The sequence below is a fragment of the Scyliorhinus canicula genome, chromosome 8 (assembly GCF_902713615.1).
Source record: "Scyliorhinus canicula chromosome 8, sScyCan1.1, whole genome shotgun sequence".
NCBI classification, from domain to species: domain Eukaryota; kingdom Metazoa; phylum Chordata; class Chondrichthyes; order Carcharhiniformes; family Scyliorhinidae; genus Scyliorhinus; species Scyliorhinus canicula.
In genome coordinates this window covers 82,193,216-82,207,195 of record NC_052153.1, presented here as the reverse complement: position 1 = coordinate 82,207,195, position 13,980 = coordinate 82,193,216, and the positions used below count along the sequence as shown (strand labels likewise).

The following is a 13,980-nucleotide window of genomic DNA, read 5'->3' as shown; positions in this document are numbered from 1 at the left end:
ATAGCCATTTAATAGCCAACTGGCCCTTAATAGGTTGGAGGCAAGAAAACAACCTTCTGGTTCAGCACATGGATCATTTATGAATGGTTGAGGTTCCACCAGGTGCCAAGGTGACAGGTGTACTTGACATGCGGGGTGGGAGGCAGGCAACGAGTGGGGTGGTTTACATCTTAGGCACCTCCAGATGGTCCTAAGGCCTGTTCTGGAGGACCCTTTCTCATTTTGCCCACACCAGCCCATGTTCTGCTACTTATCTCACACAGAAGAGGTAGGTCCTTTATTTTGGAAATTGCTATGCGCATTAACTGGCCAACAAATTCACCACAGAAAGTTAGAGGTCATTTTTCACACCACGAATATCCTTTTACCAATGTGATACATGGCTTCAAAATCAATCTTTCTGGCCAGAAGTGTTGAGCCTTAATTCTGAATGCAGTACATACCTTCTTACATTATTTAATTTTAAATTATTTTTCTTATTTTCCCTTTTGGCCTTTCTAGTTGTCTTATCCAATCACTCTTTCTCTCTCTTTCTTTCTATTCTTATTACTTATGATCTTCTGTATCTCATTTGTGAAAATTATTATTCTAATTCACCCTCTTCCCCAGTCCGTTTCATTCCCTTGTTTCACTCCCCATTCTTAGATCCGACTGGTTAAGGAAATATACTGTTATCCCTCTCATGCATCAAGATTCCAAATGCCAAGTTGCTCTCTGTGTGGCATTATCAGCTTACATTTCCAGCAAACTATGGGCACAAATAATATTTGTGTTGAAAGCTGAGAGAAAATGTCCAACTAACAACTCAAGGCACAAGATGCCTCATTCCAATAAGATTTGGTCTTTAACTCAAGAGTTTACCTACTTCAAGGTTTAACGGTTATATTAAGACGAATCAAACACTTTAATAAAGTGGAAAAAATTAGAGCTAAATATTTGAGTACAGAGGAACTTAAATATAGGAACTTTCCATGAAGGAAATTAGCGTCTGTCAACAGTTCATTTTCCTTTCTCCAATTGCTAAAACTAGGGCAACAGATAAACTATAACTGCATCACCCTCTGTTTGTTATATGGATTAGTTTTAGTATCTCTGGTCTACATAAAATTAACTGATTTTCAAGCTCACAACACATTAAAATCTATTGTGCATCTACAACTTGAATGCAACTTTGTCGCCCCAGTATGTTTCTAAAAAACTATTCAAAATATTGATATTTTAAGAGCTACAAAACATCAGCAATAATATGGTTATTTTCACTGGTCTGGCACTGAAATTACTCCCTTCAAATACAGTATCCAAATTTTTCTTAGAAGGTAGTGGTCCACCTTCTTGAATTAAATAATGGTGTAGTTGCACCCACAGTGCTGTTAGGGAGAAAGATCAAAGATTTTAACAGCTACAGTTAAAGTCCATAATTTCAAGTTCGTTTGGTTGTGACTTGAAGGGGAGCTTGCGATGATGAATTGCCATATGTCTGCTGCCTTTGTTCTTCCACATGTTAGAGGCCGAGAGTTTGGAAGATTCTGTCAAAGGAGAGTTGCTGCAGTAAAGTACATATTGTAAATGTTACACACTACTGGTACTGTGTTGGGGATGGAGGGAGTGAGTATTTAAGGGTTTTCGATCAAGAATGCTGCTTTGCTTTGGTAGTGTGAAGCTTTGAGTATTGTTGGAGATGCACGCATCCAGCCAAGTGGAATGTATTCCATCACACTCCTTATTGACAGTGGACAGACTTTGGAGAGTCAGAAGATGAGTTAAACACCTCAGAATGCCTAGCTTCTGACCTGGTCGTGCTGCTACAGGTAAGGTTTTGTCAATGCTAATCTACAGGATGTTGATGGTAGTGGATGTAGTGATGGCAATGCGCTGCATACACTAATCCAGAAACATTACTCAAGTCTAAGTTAGTATGGTACTTTGCATTTATCTTGGAGTACCAGGATCGGTGTCTAACAGATACATCTTGACACAGGTAGACAGAAGCTAATATCTTGAAAAGTCAACATTTCCCAAATCCATGTTCATTTATTCTGCAAATGCACATTTGAAACTCAAATCTAGAGAACTTGAATAACTCTCAATGTTATCAATTGCATTCTCTGGTAGTGACCGTGATGTACTATCCTTCCTCCTGCAGCCTAGGGGCATCATCAATCATGTATCCACTTGCAATGTCTTTCCTCCGCTGTCCAGCTCAGTAGACGTTTCTTGGAACCATTCTTAACTATCCAATCATAGTCAAAGCACCAACAGCAATGGTTTCTCTTCCTGCACCATTTCATCTCTTGCCCTCTTACTCAAAGTTACTCTCAATTACATTACCTGAAGATATGGCCTCAGGTTTCACATAATCCTGACAACACTTAATTTTCCATCACAGCCCCTCCAACTAAACATAAAAAAGAACAAAGCCATCATACAAGAACCCTCCTACAAACTCCCTCCATTTGTCACTGATTTCATTCTGTTTAAGGCCACAGCTTCAGCTGTTCCAATTCTCAGCATTCTATTTATCCCCAGAGTTTCTGACCACTTCTTAAGGACATCCATGTCTTTATAACCTTCTTACTGTTCTAATACTCTCGCAGACAGCCTTATACCCTTCATAACCTGCTGCTCTTTTCCTAACTTGCACAAGTCTTATTCGCCCATCACCACTGAGCTAACTAACCCACATTGGTTGATTTAAGAACTTCAATTTAAAATGGTCTCCTCATATTGAAATCTCTTTGGGGCCTTCCACCTCCCAATCTCAGTAACCTTTTACAGCCCTACATTCATCTAAGAACTCTGCTATTGCAATCCCGGCATCTTGATGTCACCAAAAAGAGGCAATGGTCATGCGGTAGTCATAAATGGAGTGTGTTGTAAATAGAAATTAAAATTTCTGAAATCCATGCTTACGCGAAGTAAGAAGTGGACAATATGCAGGTTTGTGCTGAAAAGTGGCATGCAACTTTCATGCCAAACAAATGTCATGCCTTAAACACCTACAACAAGATAATATGATCATCTCCTCTTGACATTAAACAGAATTACCTTTACTGAAACCCCCACCATCAACACTGTGGGGCTCACCGATGAGCAGAAACTTAATTGGATCAGCCATATAAATACTGACAACATTAGCCGGGATTCAATGAATGATAATGTCATTGAACGTCAAGGAGAGATGGCTAGATTCTCTCTTGTTGGAGATGGTCATTGCATGGTATTTGGGGGGTGCAAATGTTACTCGTCTCTTATCAGCCCAAGCTTGAATGTTGTCCAGATCTTGCTGCATATGGACACAGACTTCTTCAAAGGAGTTGCAAATGGTACCGCACATTCCACAATCATCAGTGAAAACCCCTACTTCTGACCTACTGATGGAGAAAGGTCATTGATGAAGCAGCTGAACATGCTTGGGCTTCGGGCATTACACCAAGCAATTCTTGAAGCAATGTCCTGGGGCTGAGTTGATTTACCTCCACAACCACAACCTTTGTCCGTTATGAGTCATATGACCCCAGCCAGTACTGAGCTCCCCTCCTCCCCTCTCCCTGCCAGCAGGATACTCAGTGTATCACCTCCCCACCCCACCCCCCCACTCTGCCACCCCACCAGCTCTCCCTTCATACCCTTTATAGTTACCTTCATTTAGGTTTAAAACACTAGCCATGGACACACATACTTCACTATGATTAATTATCATGATTAATCCGAACACATGCACATCACCAGGTTTAGGATAGCCTGCTCCCTGGTTGGCTCTAAGCAATTGTCCCGAAAACACTATAAACTAATTTTTACAAGCTACCGTTGCCAATTTGATTGATCAAATCTGCATGAATTAAAGTTACCCATGATTGTTGCTGCATCTTTCTTACATAAACCATTCAGCTTTTCCTGTGTGCTCTGTCTCACAGCATAATTGTTCAGAGGCCTATAAACTACTCCCAGAAGCGGCCTCTAACTTTCAATATTTCCTATCTTTCCCCAAGCTGATTCTACACCTTGTTCTTTCGAGCGAAGGTCATCTCTCAATACTTAACTAATGCCATCCTTAATTTGCACCCTAATTAGCTTGTCATTCCGATATGTCTAATGTATGTCTAATGTCTAAAATTGTGGTTCCAGCCTTGGTCATCTTACAACCACATCTGTAATGCCTATCAAAACATATATATTAATCTCTGTGAACAATTCATATTTTGTGTTCAAAATGCTGCATGCATTCAGATAGAAGGCCTTAAACTCTTATTTTTAAACAACTTATGCAACCTCCAGCCTCATCTGCTAGTGACTCTTTGTTCTGTCCCTTCTTGTCACACTCAGTTACTCACTGGCCGAATTGTTGCCCTTTTCTATTAGTTTATGATTTCCCTTCTCCCCTCACATGATTCTTTCTCCCAACTGTTTAGTTTAAAGCTCATCCATCGTCCTAGTTATACGATTCGCCGGAACAGGGAACCGAGCGCCATTCAGGTACAGACTGTCCCTGAAGTACAGCTCCCATTTCCCCCATGAATCAAAACCCATTTTTCCCACATCAATTTTTGAGCCACATGTTCATCTTTCTTTATGCCAACTTGCTCATGGCTCAGGTAATACTAGAGAAGCTCTGGTTTTTCATCAAGCCCATAGCTGTTCATACTCTCTCATCAAAACCTCTTTCTTGTTCTATTCACCGTTGATACCACTGTGGGCCAGGACAACTGGATTTTCGCCCTCACATTATAAGTTCCTCTTCGGCTCTGAGTAGACATCCCAAGCCCTGGCACCAGGCAAGCAACACAGCTATAGAGCATTACAGCACAGAACAGGCCCTTCGGCCCACGATGTTGTGCCGAGCAATGATCACCCTACTTAAACCCACGTAACCCGTATACCCGAAACCCAACAATCCCCCCATTAACCTTACACTACGGGCAATTTAGCATGGCCAATCCACCTAACCCGCACATCTTTGGACTGTGGGAGGAAACCGGAGCACCCGGAGGAAACCTACGCACACACGGGGAGGACGTGCAGACTCCACACAGACAGTGACCCAGCCGGGAATCGAACCTGGGACCATGGAGCTGTGAAGCATTGATGCTAACCACCATGCTACCGTGAGGCCCCTCTGGACCCTCACTCTCAGCTGCAGAGAACTGTGTCCATCCCTTTGACTAAACTGTCCCTTACTACCTCTAAATTTCTATTTATTCCCTCCACTTGAACGGCTTCCTGTACCAAAATACTATTCTCATTTTTTTCATCAATTCTGCATTTCCAACTCTTATCCAAACAAGCTGAAAGGACTTCAAATCTGTTGGGCGATTGCAAGATTCCTGTTCCTGCCTTCTGGGTCCCCATACTTGCCTCACTAACAGTCACATTTCCGGTCCCTGGTCAAATTAGAAAACCTTATTCCAAAGTGTGTGACTGCCTTCTCGAATAAAGTACCCCAGCAACATTCCCTTCCCTGTTCAGTTCCAGTGCATGCAGCTCGGTCTCCAGCTCAATGACGCTATGGCTCTAAGCCAAAGTTCCTCAAGACACTTACTGAAGACCTGTTTGCCCTGGATCATACTGGTGCCCAGCAGCTTCCACATTCTGTAATCATAGTACATCACCTGCCCTGTTGGTACAATGACACAGCCTTGGTTAACCCCAGTTTTCACTCAGATAGTGGTGTGGCGGTTCCTTTGGTGAGGAATCTTTACTGTTACAAGTAGGCTTACATTAACACTGCAATGAAGTTACTGTGAAAAGCCGCTGGTAGCCATAATCCAGTGCCTGTTTGGGTATACAGAGGGAGAATTCAGAATGTCCAATTCACCTAACAAGCACGTCTTTCAGGACTCGTGGAAGGAAACCAGAGCACCAGAGGAAATCCACGCAGACACGGGGAGAATGTGCAGACTCCACACAGACAGTGACCCAAGCCGGGAATCGAACCCGGGACCCATGTACTGTGAAGCGACAGTGCTAACCACTCTGCTACCTTGACACCCTGTATACACAGATGGTGTTTACATGCCATATGCTACAAATAGTATGGCTATAAGAGAAGGTCAGAGGCTGGGAATTCTGTGGCAAGTAACTCATCTCCAGATTTCCCAAAACTGTCCTCAATTTACAAGCACAAGTGATAGAATACTCTCCAATTCACTTGATTAGTACAGCTCTAACAATGCTCAAGAAGCAAAGACCCTCATAACCTTGACTGGCGCAGCCATGAAGGGCTAAAGGAGCATTTCTGTGCTATAGACCTCTCGGCACCATTCAGGGCAAATCAGCTTGCTTGATCAGCTCCCCACCGACCACCTTAACTTAACATTGCTACCATTAAGCATCAGTGGTGGAGGGAGTGAGTGTGTAACATAGACAAGTTGGATTGCAGCAACTGGCCACGTTTCCTTCGACAGTTTTGGTCTCCTTACCCAAGGAAGGATATACTGGCCATAGAGGGAGTGCAACAAAGGGTCACCAGACTAACGCCGGAGATGGCAGGGTTGTTTTCTGAAGAGTGATTGAGGAAATTGGGCCTGTATTCTCTAGAGCAGGGTTTTTCAAAGCGGGGGCCGCGACCCATGGGCTGATGTCAGAAAGGTCGCGAACTGCATTGTCGCAAAAAATGCGAACGGGACGTCCGGTGGCGGTGATGAGCGGAGCGGTCGCACAAAATGTGGCTCTCTCCTATAAACTTCTAATTAGACGGACATCAAAAGTACGAAAAGATTCACCAACGTAACCCCACTCACTACCCAACTGACTTAGATGGCAGTAAACCAGCAACCAGGCTGCAAGACCAGCAAGGGCAAACAGAGGATTACCCCAACCCTAGAACAGGGGGTCCTGTGTGGCAACCCAGACCTGAGCATGGCAGACCCAGCAGGATTACCAATGCCATCCCAATCATCGACAGAGAAGGTGATGGGAGTTCATCTCCACAGAGAGACGATAAAAGAGGACCTCATGTCTACAAGGAAGTCGGCAACAGAGGCCACACCAAATCCCATAAAGTGAACAGAGGGGAGACTGCAGGCCTATGAGGCGATGGTGTGGAACCTGGATAAAGCACATGGAGATGGTTGGAGAGAGGAAAGCAACTGTGGCCAGATGACCAGTGAACAAAAGGAAACCCCGGCGTGCTGGGGCACGACTATGAAGTGCTTATGGCTGACCCCCCCAAACAGAATACTGACCTGTAATGTGAGGGGACTGAATGGACCAGTGAAGAGATCCAGCATGTTCGCCCATCTAAAAAGCCCAAGAGCCAACAAAGTCTTTCTTCAGGAGACACATTGGAATGGGGGTACCGACTGAGGGTAAGGAAAAGCTTGGTGAGAAAGACATCAGACGAGCTTTGACACAAGGGCAAGAGGGGTTGCCACACTATTTAACAATTGGACAGCTTTTACAGGGACGAACATGGTGACTGACCCAGGGGACAATACCTAATGGTTAGCAGGACCCCAAATTTGATTTGATTTAATACCACATGTACTGAAGTACAGTGAAAAGTATTTTTCTACGGCCAAGGAACATACACAGTACGTACATAGTAGACACAACAATAAAATAGTTTTAGTAGTTCAGAACGCTGTTAGGAGATAAAAGAAAAGGGACAGGGGGAGAGAGCTCGCAGAGAGTCATCATGCTCCAGCGCCATCTTAGCTGGTGGTACTTGTAGCCTAGAAGGTGGTACTTGTAGTCTAGAAGGTGGTACTTGTAAATATATATGCCCCAAAACTGGGATGACACAGAGTTCATTAAAAAGACCATGGCAACCGGCAGCACGGTGGCGCAGTGGGTAGCACAGCTGCCTCACGGCACTGAGGTCCCAGGTTTGATCCCACCTCTGGGTCACTGTCTGTGCGGAGTCTGCACGTCCGTTTGGCGTTTGCACATTCTCCTTGTGTGTGCGTGGGTTTCCTCCGGGTGCTCCGGTTTCCTCCCACAGTCCAAAGATGTGCAGGTTAGGTAGATTGGCCATGATAAATTGCCCTTAGTGTCCAAAATTGCCCTTAGTGTTGGGTGGGGTTACTGGGTTATGGGGTTATAGGGATGGGGTGGTGGTGTTGACCTTGGGTAGGGTGCTCTTTCCAAGAGCCGGTGCAGACTCGGTGGGCCGAATGGCCTCCTTCTGCACTGTAAAATCTATGAATGAATGAAACCCAAAGATGTGCAGGGTAGGTGGATTGGTCACGCTAAAATTGCCCCTTAATTGGAAAAAAATATATAATTGGACACTCTAAATTTATTTTTAAAAAGAAAGAAAAAAAGACCATGGCAGAGTGGAGACGGGTTGGACCCAGCAACCCCCACAGAGGCTGGACACAGCCGCCCTTGCCAACAAGGCATTCTGTGAAGAAATATCACAAGCTATTGACAGATCTGTAACCTGCAACCAGAACGGAGAGGTCTGTGGGTGGCATGGTAGCACAGTGGTTACCACAGTTGCTTCACAGCACCAGGGTGCCAGGTTCGATTCCCGGCTTGGGTCACTGTCTGTGCAGAGTCTGCACGTTCTCCCTGTGTCTGCGTGGGTTCCATCCGGGTCCTCCGGTTTCCTCTCACAAGTTCCGAAAGACGTGCTTGTTAGGTAATTTGGACATTCTGAATTCTCCTCCGTGTACCCAAACAAGCGCCGGAATGTGGCGACTAGGGGTTTTTCACAGTAAATTGCACTGTTAATGTAAGCTTACTTGTGACAATAAAGATTATTATTATTATTGTCTCTCCATTCACATTCTGGGAGGCACTAAAGGTAGCAATCAGGGCAAAATTGAGGACACAGGCTGCCACAAGAGAGATAGTGCAGGTAAGGGACAGGAACGGTAGGGTGGTCACAGCTCCAGATCAGATCAATGGAGCCTTTGTAATTTTCTACTGGGGACTGTACATCTCTGGGATTTGAAGATGAAACGGTTCCTGGACGGGCTGGACATACCTACAGTGGGGTAGGAAAAGCAGCAGGCACAGGGCGTACCATTAGCACTGGGGAAAATCATGGAATGTATCAATTCCATGCAGTATGGCACTGGGACATGATAAGAAGCTTGTGGCAGCACTGGCCTCACACCTGCGGCATGTTCAACGACTTGCTGTCGAGGGGGGTCCTGCCATCCACACTGGCACAGGCTTCGATCTCATTGATTCCCCAAGAAGGAGAAAGACCCGCTGGAGTGTGGGTCATACAGACCCATCTCACTCCTGAACGCTATCACCAAAGTGCTGGCGAGGCCACTGGAGAGTTCCTTGCCAGTAGTAATCTCGGAAAATCAGACCGGGTTTATCAAGGGCAGACAGCTGACACCAACATCCGACGCCTGCTGAACGTGATGATGACCCCACCCATAGAGGAAACACCAGAAATGAGCATTTCCCTGGACGCAGAGAAAGCATTCGACAGAATAGAATGGAGGTACTGGACCGGTTTGGGTTTGGGCCAATGTTCACCTCATGGGTGAAATTACTGTACAGCGCTCCCATGGCAAGCCTATGAACAAAAACCTCCATCTCTGGCTACTTCCGGCTGCACAGAGGCACGAGGCAGTTATCCCTGCTGCTGTTCACTCTGGCAATTGAGCTACTGGGCCGCTCTCAGATCAACAAAGGGGTGGAGATGCATTCAGAGGGGAGACAAGGAGCACAGAGTCTCTCTCTTTGCCGATAACTTGCTCCACTGTCTCAAATTATCTAGCCGGCATGGGTAAGATAGTGGTACTCTTGAGGGTGTTTGGAGCATTCTTGGGATACAAACGAAACCTGAGCAAGAACTAGATCTCCCCAAGTGCACCCCCTGCTGAAGTACATGGCAGTTACTGGCAGAAGGAAAATGTAAACAGCGACAAAAACGTTTTTGCAGTTGGCAAAGCTAAAGTTTCAAACATAAATTTGGTTTCCTTTCCAGAAGCAGTTCTATTAATATCTAATATATTAAAGCAACTGAGCACAAAAGAGTGCACAAAATGTTAGTAAAATACAATTAAGATAATAAACACATTTGAAGTAAACCCAAAACCAACAGAACTTCAAAACTAATGTTAATGATTCATCCAGCCACAAACTATTGAAATGAAATGAAAATCGCTTTATTGTCACGAGTAGGCTTCAATGAAGTTACTGTGAAAAGCCCCTAGTCGCCACATTCCGGCGCCTGTCCGGGGAGGCTGGTACGGGAATCGAACCGTGCTGCTGGCCTGCTTGGTCTGCTTTAAAAGCCAGCGATTTAGCTGAGTGAGCTAAACCAGCCATTAAAGTATGAATAAAACCATCAAACTCTATCAACTATTCACTGTAGAATTGTGCCAGCTTAGAAAATACCTGGGAGATGCAAGACTACAAAAGATATTCAGAAAAATGCTGGAAATGGCTCAAGCAGCATCAGACCCAAAAAAGGAGCCATTGTCGTGTGTAACCTTTGTTAAAAGTTATGAAAGGTCCGCATCTGAACCCATATCAATTCCCTCCACCAATACCACCTCGCCTGCTGAGCATTTCCAATATTTTCTGCTTGTCTCAGATTTTTTGGCTTTTCATCTGAGCATTCATTCCACTCAGACAGCGATAAGAGCTAGATAAAATTGCTTTTTGTCTTTCAACTGATCCATGTCATTCCAATTGCTTTTCCTTCTATCACGTAGCTGCCCAGTTGATGTCACAGTATATTCAGCATATCTCAGTTCAAATTTCATATCCCCAAATTCAAAACTGAGAAAATACACTAAAAAATAGAATGAAATTACTATAATACCAGGTACTACTAAAAGAAATGATGCTATGTAATCACTGAATAGAATCCTACCTGACGCTTGTAAGACTGAGAAAGGAAATGCTGCTGGACAAAACATAAGCAAATTAAAAAATGCATGTGACTGCAATTGTAACAATTGACTTAAATTAAAGTCAATTTTAATTAACATTTGCATGGAGAGTAGATAGGATTATTGTTTGTTTCATAAGTTGATCAAATCTTGCTGCAGGACTTGATGCTTGTTCAATTATTTATCTCCCAACAATTAAGGTTTTAAGAATGCAAGTGAAACCGAAGTCCATCTATTTAATTTAAGCCTCTACTCATTAACAATTCCAATTCTACTCCTTTACTGCCATATGGCTATTTAAAAGTCACCGTTTCCTTGGGCTGTTGAGAATATGGACTGACTTGGGCAGCAACCCCATGTCAAATTAAATTGGGGTATTGAAAACTGTTGGGAGGGCATTTTGAGAGACTGGACTGTGATATAAATTATAGGTGGTCCCGTACATTTGTGCTCCGATATTACTTTTGAATAGTTCATGAAACAATAGGTACTCATTGGCTTAGATGTCTGTTTAGAAGAGGCAATTTGTAGAAATAGATAGTGTATACACAATGCTGTTAATATCAGAAAAGACAGAAAATGGCCGTTAGCTATTTTGTGATATTAATGACACAAAATGGCTGAACAAGCCACATTCCCTGTAAACTGTCTCATGAGACCCAAGCGTGGGTATGTATAGCAAGTGTCCCAACAGCCGCTGCTAACAGCTTCACAGAATAAGACTTGCAATGTATCCTTGATAAGCTCAAGGTCTACGGCTGTGGACAGGACACATTATTATGTTAGTTTTGAATGACGTCTGCATAAAGTTAGGGGCGGGTAAGACAACACCCACTTTAACCATATATGTGATAAGTGGGATGCTAGGAAAAATTGATTGACTGCATGTAATAAGTGTGACACGAATACAGTTCATTGATTGGAAGTAAATGAGAAAAAAAACTCATTCCGCCCCTTGAATCTGTATATTAACCCGTGTGAGCTTAAGCTCAAGTGGGATAAGGTGCTGTCAGGGGCTGCGGAGCTCCCAGATTTCGTCTCCCAGAATTCCGACATAATAAACTGCTTTTTTTTAAACTTATACTCAGGCCTTCATGTGAATATTTTCACCCCTAACAAAAACCATGAAAGGAGAGGTTTACAAATCAGGTGTAAAACTTAGTTTATGTTACCTTCATACTGATATTGACCACAGAACACCGTACAAGTCCAGGTTCAAATGCAAGTTTCAACAAGCCATGGACCCAACAAGTGGCTTAATGTCCAGTTATATTTACAAATTGTAACATGACATTAGAGCTTATCTCCATTTATATGGCTTCTATTCATTGTCATCAGATGGCTTATGTTTACTTGTGTGAAACAAATATTTGTGGCAATTGATGAAGTAAAGGTTGCTCTGCCATCCTAATAACTGGCAACAATCTGGAAATGCTCCGCATTAATTAATATATGGAATGGTTCCCTTCAATGCAAACCATGAACCTCAATGTTTCACCAAGTTCCTCCATTTTTAATGCCAATCTTTTCAAACCCGGAGACAGATGTGGACAGTCAAGAGGGTTTTATGAAGTGTATTCCAAAGTGTCGGTTTCAATGCTCAGTGGTGAGCAGAGACAGGCAGAAGTCAAAAAGGTCAACTCTTTTTAGCAGTTATTACTGTGCAAACTCCAAAATATGTTCAGCATTCAAAAAATGAATACACATCTTTTTGTTGCAGTGGTGTCTACCACTGGTCAAAATACTTGCTACGGCTTTTTTTTTTAAAAAATGCAATGCAATTATTTTAGACATAGAATTTATAGTGCAGAAGAGAATTTACAGTGTAGAAGGAGGCCATTCGGCCCATCAAGTCTGCACTGGCCCTTGGAAAGAGCACGACTTAAGCCCACACCACCACCCTATCCCAGTACCCCACCTCACCTTTTTGGACACTAAGGGCAATTTAGCATGGCCAATCCACCTAACCCGCACATCTTTGGACTGTGGGAGGAAACCGGAGCACCCAGAGGAAACCCACGCAGACACGGGGAGAACGCGCAGACTCCGCTGACAGTGACCCAAACTGGAATCGAACCTGGGACCCAAGAGCTGTGAAACACCAGTGCTAACCACTGTGCTGCCATGTTGTTAGTAGTTTAGCTTTGAACATTTCCTCTTATTGCCATTCTGACCGAAAATCAAGAGTCAAACTTGCATTACCTACCCCAAGACGGAACACAAGGCTAGGGAAGCATTCTGTGATTCATGTGAAGTTTTAAAGAATGAGTATATTAAGCACAATGCTGGAGGACATAAAACCAAAGTCTGTCAGTGAGTACGGCAGTGAAGTGCAATTTTTCCTTTAAGAAGTTAGCTTTTATTGAAGATTGAGGACAGCAGACGGACATGGAAAAGACAGGTCAAATCAAATGTGGAAGTAACAATAATGTGTGGAATTGTACAGATGTGGTGGGTTGAGTTGGGAAATTTTGTAGAAATGTTATGGTGACAGATGGAATTAATCAAATACTTGAAGTACTCATGATGACAAGAAGAATGGCAGCTAGCTAGAGCTGAATATCATCAGTATGTATGTGACGCTGTGGCTCCATACTTTTATACGGTTCATGAAGAAGCAACATTTAGGAGGAAGAGGCTAAAGATAGATCCTTAAGGGACCAAGCAGGTTAAAGCGTAAATCAGAAAGAAGTCACTGCTGGAGATGCATTGATATTTTTGAGCAAATAGGAATGGAATCACATATCAGCCACTGATTTGGCCAAAGAGGCAATGGTTGATTATATAACACGCTGTTGAAAGCCTAAGGAAGCAAAAGAGGGTTAATGCATCATGGGCAGTCACAAAGTCATGATATCATAGATGACAGTTACTTTTGCAAGAAATAGGAATGGCGGCCATAACAATATTCAAGGCCCAATCACAAGGTTAGAAATGGGACAGTTAGAGAGGTTGAGAGAAAACTAAGGGGAACGGAATGATGACAACTATATTGAAAGGAGAGAAGGATGATGAATGAGCAAAGACAGCTATATAAAATGTTAGCAACCATTATGTGGTCTCAAGGCAAATTTTCTTCACAGGGCAGGTGATGTAATGGCTGAGGGATTGGAGTGTGACAGGGAACATAAGGTTACGGTAGGGTGCTAGAAAAAGGTTCAGAGTAATTAGGGAG

The 13,980-nt window shown here is 43.4% G+C and overlaps 1 protein-coding gene across 12 annotated transcripts in view; it reads right to left on the bottom strand.

Moving 5' to 3' along the window:
* agtpbp1 (ATP/GTP binding protein 1) overlaps nt 1-13,980 on the bottom strand; it is a 325,109-nt gene that overhangs the window by 219,373 nt on the left and 91,756 nt on the right. For 7 of the 12 annotated variants that reach the window (XR_005461593.1, XM_038804830.1, XM_038804835.1 and 4 more), the window contains one exon: nt 10,787-10,819. The exons of 3 other annotated variants lie outside the window; for them this stretch is intronic. Coding sequence is in view for 8 of the 9 variants with exons in the window: in XM_038804830.1 (XP_038660758.1) it covers nt 10,787-10,819 (33 nt within the window). In the remaining variant the exon portion in view is untranslated. The remainder of the gene's footprint in view (nt 1-10,786; nt 10,820-13,980) is intronic. 2 more of the 12 variants (XM_038804834.1, XM_038804836.1) reach the window with 1 other exon arrangement.